Source organism: Mus pahari, chromosome 1, assembly GCF_900095145.1.
Source record: "Mus pahari chromosome 1, PAHARI_EIJ_v1.1, whole genome shotgun sequence".
Taxonomy (NCBI): domain Eukaryota; kingdom Metazoa; phylum Chordata; class Mammalia; order Rodentia; family Muridae; genus Mus; species Mus pahari.
The window spans coordinates 97,483,097-97,497,110 of NC_034590.1; the positions used below are offsets into that span (position 1 = coordinate 97,483,097).

A 14,014-nucleotide genomic window follows, 5' to 3' on the forward strand; every position below is an offset into this window, starting at 1 on the left:
AAAGATAAGCTTTTAAGAAAGGCCGGTGCTTCCAGTAGGGCAAGCTTCAGTTCTGAGCTGTAGACTCTGGTTTCAGTTCATTCATTCAACTACCTATCATTCATTCTCCAAGCATTTGAGGGATGGGGTACATTGTTCCAGGGCCTATGCTAGAAAATAGGGGAAAAATACCCTCACTTTAGTTATGGAGGAAGGAGGTCCCGTCTTCCCACAGGTGGGGTTAGCACTGCCAGTGTGGCTTTGGTAAGTGGTTGAGAAATGAAGAGGTTAACCAACAACATCAAGGAGGAAGGAAGCCAGAGTGGAAGTGCTGAAGGGAGAAGGGCAGCCCTGCTTGCCCACTGATTCTAAGCTCTAGCCTGGCCTGAGGAAAGGACTAGGCCAGGCCAGGCCAGGATGTCTGCCTGCTGACTGCTCACACTCCACATTTAGAACAGTTTCCAGAAAGCGGTGGGAGGGAGTGGGTAGGACAGCTAAATATAGTTCTTGGGCCACTGAACTATCTGGGAGGGTGTCCACTATGTGCCTGTCACCTGTTGTGTCCACCCACTGCCGTCTGGCCCTGAATCCCTGCCCTTGCATTGAGCCTGCTGCTTGCTTCTTGCTTGTCTCTGGACACAACTCCGATCACCCTGCTGTTAGACCTGTTCCTGACTGGTCCTCCCGGGAGTCTTTTTTGGCCTGAGTTCTCCCACCAGACCTGTGAGTCCTGTAGGCCTTGAGATATGGGGGAGGAGAGGGCTGGATATTCGAGAGAGGTCAGTGGGAGGTCAATTGGAGAGGGGATTCTAGATAATTCCAGAAGAGTGAAGGTCTAGACCTAGGTCACAGACTGAAGCCTGGGTTAAATCAGTAGCAAGGAGTGGGTGGATTGGGTAGTGTTTAAAAACCCGGGCTGATAAATGCCTAGTTGGGTCACATTTGTTTTTATCTGGGCTGAGAATGGCGATATACACCCACTCTGGGATGGCACCACATCCTCTTTACCAGATGGTCAAAACCAGATTCTCTTCCAGTGTGGGATGTGAGGTAGTTACAGGATGGGGCTCTGACTGCGGGGCCACAGACCCAGTGTAGGATTGAGCTGGAATTCTTGTCTTTGGGTTTCTCTAATGGGACTCCTCTTCCCAGGCTCACCATGTCGGCTGCACCAGGCCTTCTGCGTCAGGAACTGTCCTGCCCGCTGTGCTTGCAGCTGTTCGATGCGCCAGTGACGGCTGAGTGTGGCCACAGTTTCTGCCGTGCCTGTCTGATCCGTGTGGGAGGGGAGCCTGCAGCCGACGGCACGGTTGCCTGTCCCTGTTGTCAGGCACCTACGAGGCCGCAGGCGCTAAGCACTAACCTCCAGTTGGCGCGCCTTGTGGAGGGTTTGGCGCAAGTGCCCCAAGGCCACTGCGAGGAACACCTGGATCCACTGAGCATCTACTGCGAGCAGGACCGCACACTTGTGTGTGGTGTGTGTGCCTCGCTCGGTTCGCACCGTGGTCACCGTCTTCTGCCTGCCGCCGAAGCCCACGCACGCCTCAAGGTGCTGGACCCGGTGAAGGCAGGGTGGGACTGCTGAACTTTCTTTATGAGCTTCTGAGGATTGGCTCCAGGTTGCTAAGGAGAGTGGGCGTGGCTAGGCAGCCAGAAAGCGGGTGGAGGGTATCCAAAGGCTTCCTTCGGCGCCTGTAGAGCAACGCCCAGGCAGGAACCGGCTGGGAGCTGCGTGCAGAATAGCTAGCTACCTTGCTTGGCTCCTGTCCTTCAGCAAGCCTGAAAATGCCAGAGCCGGCTCTGACCAAACTATGGTGTCTGGCATATTGGGACTGGGAGACTATCTTTGGCTCACACACTCTTGGGTGAACTGGGTGGGCCTGCTAGACTGGTATGTTCGCATGGTGGAGGATCTGGTAAGACTAAGCAGACAGAAAGTTAAAGGCATGCCCAGGAGTCCCAGAGGCCCGCTGTCCAGCTGTGCACCGATGCATGGCAGAGGCCTACTCATTCCTGAAACTAATAAACTTGTGCAAGCCTGAAGTTTGCAAGGGGAGTGGGAAGGGTGAGGCACTCCTGGCTAAAGCTCACCAAGATTCCAGCCTAGGCTGTTACTATAGACTAAACTAGAATACAGCTCTTACACAACTGTGCTATCCTGAAGTTGCACCAGGATAAATAGCCAATTATCACCGAATGGATATACACCAAGTACACAGGCTCCTACAAAGCATCATGTATATCACAAATCACGTGTGTGCAGATACTAGCAGATAGATGCCCACCTAGCCCAGGAAGGTCTGTTAGTATTTATTAGGTTATGGAAAAAAAACATAAACAAACAAACAAAACAAACCCTAGCACCAGGTGCAGAGGTGGTGGTGGGGAACTGGCGCCTGAAGCTGCTGCCATTGTCTTCTGCTGCCTCCCAGGCATCGCTTTCTCAGCACCCAGTCTTCACTCTCCTTTGGTAGCGATTCCCGACCGACCTTTCCAGGGCCTTGCCTCACGGACCTCCTTCCTGTGCCTGCCTTACTCAGTTCAGCCCAGGCCTGGCTGTGAGCCTGTTGTTAGGAGACCACCCAGCCCAGTTCCTCTTTGCTAGCCCCTGAACTCTAACTTTGCTCACCGTTATCTGTGAAGAGAGACTAGAACCTATGAGATAGAAGTGTATCAGGCTTCTGGAAACACGAGGGGCAGACGTGGAGCTCCAGTCTCCGGGCTCTGCATCAGCTTAGTCTTAAGCCTTAGGAGGTCTGAGAAAGGAGACCCTAGGAAAGAGCCTGAGGGAGGAAGGAAACAGGGAGAGCTCTGGAGACTGACTTGATGCCCGGAGCCTTGACAGGCTAGAGTGTTAGGTCAGGAACCCACTTACCAGACTCGATTGGTTGAACGAGCTCCTGGGCACTGGGGCTCCTACTGACTTCTTTGTGAAGCTGTGCTGCGTGTTCCTGCACACCCATGTCCTGCAGCACGGTTCCTATGGGTTGGCACTGAAGCAGAAGGCGACCGGTTTGTTGGTGAGGCTGATGGCATCCAGTGGCCCTAGTTCCCTTTATCTCCCAGGATGTGTCGAAAGCCCTCCAGCGTGGAGCCAGCCTCACGCTGAACTTCTTGGGCCTGCCAGGCTCCCCCATACCTTCTGATGGTACTAGTTAGCCAGGGCTCAGCCCTGTGACCATGACTGACCCTGAACCTCTAACTGCAGTCTGAGCCTCTGACCACAGGCACCCTCACTGGCAGCAGATGGTGATGCCTCAGGGAGGACCTTGAGGAAGAGACTGACCTGGCAGCTAGCCAGGAGGCCTCAGTTCAGCCCTGCGGTTTCCCCTGGGCCAGTATTCCTCAACAAACGCCACCCTGTGTCTTCAGTTTCCCCAGGGGAGCAGGAGGTGTCATCTGATTGAAATGGGGGTGTTACTGCTCCCATTCTGCATAGGAGGAAAAGGAGACTGAGGAGAGCAGTGGTGGTGAGAAGGCGGGGGTGACCAATGCAGGAACTGTTAGCTCATCCCATGCCAGCTCTCAGAAGGGTTAGCCTTGGATTGTCTGTCCTCAGAGCCCATAGGCACGGAAAAGGGGCTGGCTAGAGTGCCAGGCTGACTGTGACGGAATTTTTAAAGATTTATTTATTTATTATATATCTAAGTACACTGTAGCTGTCTTCAGAAGAGGGCATCAGATCCCATTACAGATGGTTGTGAGTCACTGTGTAGTTGCTGGGATTAGAACTCAGGACCTCTGGAAGAACAGTCAGTGCTCTTAGCTGCTAAGCCATCTCTCCAGCCTGTGACTGAATTTTTAAGTAAGGGATGAAACCCAGGAAGGGAAGATTGTATTCTCTCTCTTCCCCTTCTTCCATCTGCTTTCTCCTCCTCACCTTCTTCTTTTCCCTCTTCTGCCTTCCCCTCCTCCCTGTTCCTTCTCTGCTTCTTTTTCCCCCTCGTTTTCCTTCCTCTCTCTTCCTTCTTCTCCTCTGAGACAAGGTACTAGGTATTATTATGTAGCTACGGCTGGTGTCAAATTTGTGATCCTCCTGCCTCAGCCTCCTGAGGGCTGGGGTTGCAGATGCACACTGTCATGGCCAGCTTCCTTTCTTTTTTCATTCATCCTTCCCTCATTTCTGGAAGCCTGCTGTGTGTGTGCACATGCTATACTTTGCAATCTGGTGATGATCTCGTGTTTGTGATCCTTGCAAGGACCTGTACTGGGGGTTAACCGCTTGCAGGTGAGGCTGGGGAATTAAGGCCAGTAGGAAGTTAGGAAATAGAACATCAGGCTGGAGAGATGGTTCAGTTGTTAAGAGCACTGACTGCTCTTCCGAGGCCCTGAGTTCACAACCATCTGTAATGGGATCTGATGCCCTCTTCTGGTGTGTCTGAAGACAGCTACTAGGATGAAGTATGGTCATTTACATAACCGGAGGTATGTATATGGGTAGGGGACCAGACAGAGGGCTGGAGAAGGAGCTAACATCAAGGGGGAAAGTACAGGTGGCAGGAGGGTGGCATTCCTATCATCTCTTTTAATTTGTCCCATAGACACAGCTTCCACAGCAGAAGATACAGCTGCAGGAGGCATGCATGCGCAAGGAGAAGACTGTAGCGGTGCTGGAGCATCAGTTGGTGGAGGTGGAGGTGAGGGGGCTATGGTAGCAGAGCCCTGGGACTGTAGGTCCAGGCTGAGGATCCCTAGGCAAGAATCTTCTCATCTCCACTTTAGGAGACAGTGCGTCAGTTCCGGGGAGCTGTCGGGGAGCAGCTGGGGAAGATGCGGATGTTCCTGGCTGCCCTAGAAAGTTCTTTGGACCGTGAAGCAGAGAGGGTTCGGGGTGATGCTGGGGTTGCCTTGCGGCGGGAGCTGTCAAGCCTGAACTCTTACCTAGAGCAACTGAGGCAGATGGAGAAGGTGCTGGAGGAGGTGGCTGACAAGCCACAGACAGAATTCCTTATGGTGAGCACTGAAGGACCTCCCTTCCCTGCCTTCTGGCCATGCTCAGGCTTCAGGGGCCTCATTCCATTGTCACATTGTTCAGGGGACCCTGGAGCCTGTAACAGTGAAAGGGACAAGCTAGGACTTCATATCAGGGTTGGGACTCTGAACTGTGGTTCAGATTAGATGGTGCGTGAGTGTCTTTGTGGCACCACTCACGTCATGGAGTTATAGACTTGTGTGTCTGCTGGGACAGTTTCTAACAGGTGGGTTTATGTCTCCGGGATAAGGAAGGGCACCTGTTTCTGTTCACATGATAGTTGACCCCCAAGGGCGGCGTTGAGTCCTGGGTTTCTTTTGGCTTTTCTCATCTTTCTGACCCCACACTCACCATTAGAACTCCCCAGCATCCCTCCTTCCTTCCTACTTTATCTCCACTCTCATTTTCTCTTTCTCCAGAAATTCTGCCTGGTGACCAGCAGGTGAGCAACTGTCTCTTTTTCTCGCTGAACTTGCTTGCCCTAGTCTTCCAGGGACACGCTCCGCCCACTGTGCTTGCCAATCATTGCTCACAACCACTTCTGTGCACTTTGCGCTGAACGCTGACATGAAACAGCCTAAATCCTTACCCCAGGACCTCACATCCTGGTGCCATGGTGCCTCAGATGTCGAATAGGTCACAGGTATCATTTCAAGACTGCTGGGAGGGGAAGGGATTGCTGAAGGAGACTTCCCAGGAGGATGGACATTGGAGCTGAAGCTGGAAGTATGGACAGGGGCTGGTGATATAACAAGGAAAAGGGCAGACTGGCCTCAAGCTCACAGTGTGGCCAGGCCTGGATTGAGCGTTCTTCCTGCTTCAGCCTCGCACATGCTTGCTCCACCATGCCTGGCTCAAGCATTTTAAAGGGTGCATTTATGTTCAATAGTATTGCATACACACATGTTCCCAAGGGAGTTTAAGGCAAGGGTGTGAGATGAGGAAGCCCTGAAAGCCCTCTCCAATGACCCGAGCCCTCTAGTCTGGGGAGTAACTCTTCCTTCCCCTCAGCATCACCTCTCCACCCCCAGGCTGCAGAAGATCCTGTCAGAGTCACCACCACCGGCAAGGCTAGATATCCAGCTGCCTGTCATCTCAGATGACTTCAAATTCCAGGTGTGGAGGAAGATGTTCCGGGCTCTGATGCCAGGTACTGAGAAGGGTGGGTGGCTCTTTGTATAACTGTGGGGTTGGTGGGAGGCCCAAGATACAGGGAAAGGCCCTGCCAGCCCTCCTCAGAAAGCCACGGAAGAAGATATTCTTTGCTTCTGGGGTCCTTCCTTGTAGCCCTCTAACCTGTGCTTAGAGGACCTTTGAGGGCCTGGGGTTGACAGTGGGTGAAGGCCATAGAAAGCACCCAGGTGACCCCAGGAGTCCTGCTGAGGCTGGGGTTGGGCCATGGCCTGTGTGATCCTTGGTCTGACCATAGAGATAATGGTTTCTGCTGGCTGGGGCTTGAGCTTCTGTAGAGTTCCTGGACATCTGGAGACAAAACTACATCTGACACGGCCTTTGGGAGCCTGTGGCTGGGGGCCAAGGACACACACACACACACACACACACACACACACACACGCAGAGCTGTTCATCCTTTACTGCCTTTGGTCCAGGAGGGTGAATGACAAGAACTCAGGTTTATTCAAGAGAAAACTTATTTTAAGACCCAGAGACTACATCAAGACAGACAGAACTGGGCTTCCTGGATCTTGTTCTGGATCTTGGGCCTTTTGTGGGTCTTAAAAAAAATATCACTCATTTGGTATCTCCCAGTCCTGCCCACCTCTAACTTCACCTTGTAGCTGAGGAGAGGGGGAGAGGCGTCTAAGGTCCTTTGAGAGAGAGAAGGCTACACAGAGCTAGCCTGACCACTGTCTGTTTTGGCAGCGTTGGAGGAACTGACTTTTGACCCCAGCTCTGCGCACCCGAGCCTGGTGGTGTCCTCCTCTGGTCGCCGAGTGGAGTGCTCCGACCAGAAGGCGCCGCCAGCGGGAGAAGACCCGCGCCAGTTCGACAAGGCAGTAGCGGTGGTGGCGCAGCAGCTGCTGTCACAGGGCGAGCACTATTGGGAGGTGGAGGTGGGCGACAAGCCGCGCTGGGCCCTGGGAGTGATGGCGGCTGACGCTTCCCGCCGTGGCCGGTTGCACGCGGTGCCCTCACAGGGGCTGTGGCTGCTCGGTCTGCGCGATGGCAAGATCCTGGAGGCGCACGTGGAGGCCAAGGAGCCGCGGGCACTGCGCACCCCAGAGAGGCCGCCTGCGCGCATCGGCCTCTACCTAAGCTTCGCAGATGGCGTCCTGGCTTTCTATGATGCGAGCAACCCCGACACACTTACGCCGCTCTTTTCTTTCCACGAGCGTCTGCCCGGGCCGGTGTACCCCATCTTTGACGTGTGCTGGCACGACAAGGGCAAGAATGCTCAGCCCTTGCTGCTTGTGGGGCCAGAGCAGGAACAGGCTTGAGCTCCTGCCTACTGGGAGGGAGGCCTGGTCCTGAAGGCGGTGGGATCACTTAGGTCACCTTTGTTAGGTCTGGATGGGTCGGATGGGGGCGGATTTCTAACTAGGCTGAGGGTGGCCGGAAGGGGGTGTTTGTCTTATAGAGTTCAGGGGAGTACACAGGTTGGGATGCACAGGGGGCCTGACGTGAGGGATAGAGGGAAGATTATTCATGTCAGTGAGGAAATCTGAGTTTGGGCCAAGAGTTCCAGGAGGGAGCTGAGGTTTAGGGAGGCTGGGGAGAGGATGGGATTTGGAAAGGATTTAGTGGAGGATCTTGGGAAGTCTGTGGAACAATGGACTCCTGAAGGCCCCATCCTCTTCAAGGTTGCAGATTCCTCATACCCGATGGGTTTTCAGTTAATGCTTGTATCTAACTGCCTTTTCAAAGCCCCCAGCAGTCCTGAGAGAGTGCTGGTGCATGACTATAATCCCAGCATCCAGGAGGCTGAGGCAGGAGGATGACAAGTTGAAAGCCAGCGGGACTCTATCAAGAGCAACAGTGATTGTGTTTCTGATGTAGTAGGTCGGGGAGGGGTCAGGGAGGGCTTCTTGAAGCTGTAGTGTTATGCTGCTCTCGCAGAACGTTGAGGATCCTCCAATCACAATGAATTTGATAGCCTCTTCCAGCCTCTGTGAGCATTGTGGTACACAGATATAAGTGCCGGCAGAACACTGATACATGTTAAAAAAATAAACAGATTCCCCTCTATCTCTATTTCTGTCTCTGTCTGTCTTTGGAGACAAGGTCTTGCTATGTAGCTCAAGCTGGCATAGAATTCACTATGTGCCCCGAGTTAGCTTCAAATTCCTGATTCTCCTCTTCCGCCTCTGGAGTGTTGTGGTTACAGGTGTATGCCGCCATGCTCAGCAAAGTTGGTTGGTTGTGACAAGTTTCTAAGTGACCCAGAAGCTGCTGGTCACCTTGGGATCACACTGAGAGTACACCCTGACTGTAGACTATCAGTGTAGACAAGAGGCATTACGTCTGATTATATTGCCTGGTTCAACTAACTAACTTAAAGTCTGCCTGACAGAGGAGAGGGAACAGAAGAACGCTTAGTCTTTCCCATTGCCTCTAGATTGTGGTTTTGTTTGGACACTGAAGAAATCCTTCATGATTCTACCAAGAGAAAGAGCTTCACACTGTCTTTCTTTGGGCCCTGCTGATGGCTTTCTTAGATTGAACAAAAATTATTGTTTTTAATTGTGTATGTGTATGTATGCACTCGCGTGCATTTGCGGAGGGTAGAAGTTTATGTTGAAGGTCTTCTTTGATTCTTCTCCACTTTATGTATTGAGACACTGACTCTTGCTGAACTCAAAGCCAGAGCTTCCCAATTGGGCTAGACTAGCTGGCCAGCTTACTTCCGGGTCCTCTGTCTCTCCTCCGGAGTGCTGAATTAGAGCAGGCTGCCGTGGCCAGCTGGCATCTCTGTGGGTTCTGTAGATGTGAATCGTGTCCCTCATGCTTGTGCCATCACCCCTTTAACCTCCGAGCCTCTCCTCAGTTCCCTTGTTTCTTTTACCACACAACCTGCTGCTCTGCACACATCTGCTTTGAGATGAGACAGAGGCCTGACGTATTGGCTATGTTACATTCTTTAATGAGCAGCAATGCTTTGCAGGATGTTGCCCTGAGATGACACCATTTATGCCACCTGTGTCTGTAAAGAGTTTCTGCACAGAATGCCAGGCTGCAACTCCATCTTGGGTGGCGATACTGAGCACCTCAGACTATAAATTCTCATCTTGGAGGGGCAAACCTGACCAGGGTGGGCTTCTGCAAGGCCCAGGCAACCTACATAGATGGTGTTTGCCTCATATTGATTTACCTCAGACCAGGCAAAAGAGCTGTGGACTGATTTGCTCCTTCCCTCCCATCCCCCTTCCCTCCTGTCCCCCTTCCTTCCCGTCCCCCTTCCTTCCTGTCCCCTTCCCTCCCGTCCCCCTTCCCTCCTCTCCCCCCTTCCGTCCCATCCCCCTTCCCTCCCGTCCCCCATTCCCATCACTTGGAAGCTGAGTGATGCTGGCATCATGCTCTTGGACCTCCAGAACTGTGAGCTATGTAAACCTATTTCTTTATACATTGCCAAGATTCAGGTAACTTAGGACAGCAGAGAGTAGTAAAGCAGGAAACCCAGAGTAACTGGGCTGCTGAGACGTCTCCTGCCTTCAGAATCTGTACCTACCACACTTAAATGGGAAAACAAAAGTGCCTTTTAGGAGCTTGCTACGTGTCCACATGTTTGCTTCTAGTTTTTTTGTTTTGTTTTGTTTTGTTGTTTTTGTTTTTTGTTTTTTTGTTTTTTTAAAAAATATTTATTTATTATATGTAAGTATACTGTAGCTGTCTTCAGACACTCCAGAAGAGGGAGTCAGATCTTGTTAAGGACGGTTGTGAGCCACCATGCGGTTGCTGGGATTTGAACTCTGCACCTTTGGAAGAGCAGTCGGGTGCTCTTACCTGCTGAGCCATCTCCCCAGCCCCTGCTTCTAGTTTTTAATCTAATGTATTTTAGGTATATGGGGTTTTGCTTGCATTTATAGCTGCACACCAGGGGAGGGCATTGAATCACATGGGATTACATTTGTGAGCCACTATATACATGCTAGGACTTGAACTCAGAACCTCTGGAAGCGCAGCCATTGCTCTTAAGCACCGAGCCATCTCTCCAGCCCAATACTTTTGTACTTTATTCCTAATTTATTTCCATTTCACTGGGCCTCACAACAATTAAAGCTCTACTAGGCTCTGTGGCATCTTATGTGGGGTTCTAGAACCTTCTAGATGTAAATGAAATGATATTATCTTAAGAAATATTTTACTTTTAACTCTGTGTGTGTGTGTGTGTGTGTGTGTGTGTGTGTGTGTGTGTGTGTGTAAAGGTCATAAAACTAGAAAGTCGGGCTGGTGAGATGGCTCAGTGGGTAAGAGCACCCAATTGCTCTTCCAAAGGTCCTGAGTTCAAATCCCAGCAACCACATGGTGGCTCATAACCATCTGTAACAAGACCTGACACCCTCTTCTGGAGTGTCTGAAGACATCTATGTGTGTAATTACATATAATAAATAAATAGAGCTTTAAAAAAAAACTAGAAAGTCAAACATGAGAGGGGAAAAATATTTAAGGGAGTCCAAGAATAATGGAATATATGCAACATGAAGGTAGAAAGTCACAACAGGGAACAGAGGCTGTGGGGTGGAAAGAAGAAGCGGGGTGAAATAAAACTAACCCTTCCTTTACGTTGCTTCTGTCAGGTGTTTTAGTCACACCAGCACAAAATTAGCTAATATAGCCATGCTCCTGTGAGCTCAGGCTCTTCCAGTTCATGTCAGGGGCTGGAGAGCTAGCTCAGCACATACCTCTCTTGCAGTCTGGACCCACACTGAGCATACATGTATATATACGTGTGTGCATGTGCGTGTGCGTGTGCTCATTTATATAAAAATGGAGTTATAGTACACATATGTGAGAGAACCTAGTATTTGTTTTTCTGTATTTCTGTTCTACTTTCCTGCTAAAATCATATCACCAGTTGGGGAATGACATTCAAAACACCAGCCTAGGGCTGGCATTTGCTCAGTTGAGTTTGCACCAAACCCTGGGCTTGATCCTCAGCACCACATAGGTATGGTGGAACACACCGGTCATCCCAGCACTTGAGCGATGAGGGATGAGTCTGGAGGACCAGATGTTCAGGGTAGAGGGAGCTTGAGGCTAGCCTGATCTCCCTGTCTCTGTCCTTGACTCTCTGTCTCTCTGTCCCTGTCCCTCTGTCTTTGTCTCTCTCTGTGTCTCTGTCTCTCTTTCTCTCTGTGTGTTGATGCTGGAGACAAACCCAGGGCCTCTTGAATAGAGTTAGGGTTAGGGTTAGGGTTAGGGTTAGGGTTAGGGTTAGGGTTAGGGTTAGGGTTAGGGTTAGGGTTAGGGTCCTAGATTTTTAGTTCATTCCAGATGTACCTCCCATACCAAACCCAGCTCTCTTCCCCTTGGTCCTCTCTACACTTGGTCCCTCCTGTTTCCTTCCCACCCCCTGTCCCACCCTTTTCCCTCCCTCCATCAGCTTCTGATGTCTATTTTATTTCCCCTTCTCAGTGAGATTCAAGCATCCTCCCTTGGGTTCTCCTTGTCACTTAGCTTCTTTGGTCTGTGGATTGTAGTATGGTTGGTTGTCCTGTAATTTATGGTTAATATCCACTTATAAGTGAGTATATACTATACATGTCAGTTGGGGACAGAATTATGTCACTCAGGATGATATTTTCTAGTTCTATCCATTTGCCTGCAAATTTCATGATGTCCTAGTTTTTAATAGCTGAGTAATATTCCATTGTGTAAATATACCACTTCTAACGGAGGGATGGGGACACCAACCTTCCTACAAAATCTTCGACCTACATTTTGTTCTGCTTACAAGATGTTCAGGGGTAAAGATAGAGCAGAAATGGAGGGAATGGCCAATCAATGACTGGCCCAATATAAGACCCATGTCATAAGAGAGAGCCCACCTATAACATTATTAGTGATATTCTGGTACACTTTCAGACAGGAGCCTAGCATAACTGGCCTCTGAGAGGCTCCACCTGGTAGTCGATGGGAACAGATGCAGGGACCCACAGTCAAACATTAGGTGGAGCTTGGGGAGTCCTGTGGAAGAGAGGGAGGAAGGACTGAAGGAACCAGAGGGGTCAAGGACACCATAAGAAAATCTACAGAATCAATCCACCTGGGCCCATAGGGGCTCACAGAGACTGAGCCACCAACCTAAGGGCATGCCTGGGAAGGACCTAGGCCCCTGTACATATGCAACAGATGTGAAGCTTGGGCTTCATGTGGGTCCCTTAGCAACTGGAGCTGGGGCTGCCTCTGATTCTGTTGCCTGCCACTGGATCCCTTTCCCCTAACTGGGCTGCCGTGCTAGGTTCAGTAGGAGATGAGCCTAGTCTTACAGCAACTTGATATGCCAAGGTGGATTGATATCCATGGGAGGCCTCCCCTTCTCTGAGGAGAAAGGGAGAGAGGGATGGGGGGGGGGTTGGTGAGGTGAGATGGAGGGACAGGGGAGAGGAGGGAGGGCAAGCTTCAATTGGGATGTATAGTAAATAAATGTGGGGTCCTGCCCCCACAGTCAGATTCTCATAGAAGGGAGTGAGGGCTATGGTGTCTGCGACTGGGGCCAAAAACTGATGATGTCTGGCAATTTAACTGTCTTGCTATTCAGGGGCCAAAAGCTGATGGCTTCTGGGGACCCTGCATCTCAGAGCAACCTATTGCAGCCATGCAATTTGGTGGGCCATCTACAGAACACTCGCTTGCTTGCCATATCCTTTCCTAAATGGCTTCTGACAAATAAATTAAAAAAGACAAAAACCAACCAAGCGCCAAGCAGCCAGGCTGGGCCATCCATGTGAGGGAGGCAGTGACAGCGCCCTTCCACTGCTTTGGCATCAGCTCCTGCCTCCAGGATCCTGCTCTGTTTTGAGTTCCCATCCTGACTTCCTTCAATAATGAACAGCAATATGGAAGTGTAAGCCAAATGAAACCTTTCCCCTCCAACCTGAGTTTTGGTCTTTGTGTTTGGTCACAGCAAAGGAAACACTAAGACACTTATCTTTATTATTTTTAACGATGTGCATGTATGTATGTCTATGTGGGGCCATGCGCATGTGTATGGACAAAGGCTTTTGATCCTCCTGAGCTAGAATTACAGGTGTTTTTGAGCTGCTTTGCTTAATATGGGCACTGGGAACTGAACTCTGTCCTCTGCAAGGTCAGTGTGTGCTCTGAAACACTGAGCTATCTCTCCCTTCAGCCCTGACTTATTGTGACACTTGTACACTGTCCCAACCCTGTCCCAGACTGTCCTTCCTGCTACAGGAAGTACACTCACTATCTGGTCTCTTTGCCATGTCAGGCAGTTCTCTCGGGCAGAGGCATCTCCTACTACCCCAATCCTGCTGCTTTCTCCAGGATTCACTACAGGGGTGGATCTCATGTATTCCTACCTGTTTAAAGGACACTGTCTTATCTCTTTTCTTGTCTGGATGTCTCAGCTGCTCCTAGTCATCTCTATTCCACCTTTCAGAATGCTCTAGTTTGGAGACTAACACAGGCTGTCCAGTTCATAAAGATCTCTAAATCCTGGCGATGGACATCAGGCTATCCTCAGGCTTCATCCAGACTCTAACTTCACAATCCAGAAAAGAGACCTCTGGTCTCCATAAGGGTGTTGTGGGGTATCCACCAGAGAAGACTGCTCAGACATGGGTTTAAGTCAAAGAGGGTGTTTATTAGCCAGACAGTGACTACAATTGGTATTATGGATCCCAATGATCACCCTGAGCCTTTCTTAGGGTGAGTTTCTAAGCATGAAAACCAGGGTAGGGTTGACATACTCAGTTAACAAGTACAGTTAGCCAGAGCTATTGAAGCTGAAAAGCAAGGCTGGTGCATTTAGGACTTTCCAGAACTATGGTCTTTGATGAATTAGGCCTTTGTTTCAGTTTTGGCAGGTGGGACTGTATATGCTGAGTTTTATTTTTATTTTTAATTTATTTATATTT

The 14,014-nt window shown here is 50.4% G+C and overlaps 1 protein-coding gene across 1 annotated transcript; it reads left to right on the plus strand.

Annotated features, from left to right (window-relative positions):
- The first annotated feature begins 541 nt into the window (after positions 1-541).
- On the plus strand, positions 542-8,148 carry Trim72 (tripartite motif containing 72). Its single transcript, XM_021213594.2, has 7 exons — positions 542-702; positions 1,132-1,528; positions 4,521-4,616; positions 4,702-4,932; positions 5,371-5,393; positions 5,983-6,101; positions 6,836-8,148. The coding sequence occupies exons 2-7, from the start codon at positions 1,139-1,141 to the stop codon at positions 7,408-7,410; spliced, it is 1,434 nt and encodes a 477-aa protein (XP_021069253.1). The 5' UTR covers positions 542-702; positions 1,132-1,138; the 3' UTR covers positions 7,411-8,148.
- The last annotated feature ends 5,866 nt before the right edge of the window (positions 8,149-14,014 follow it).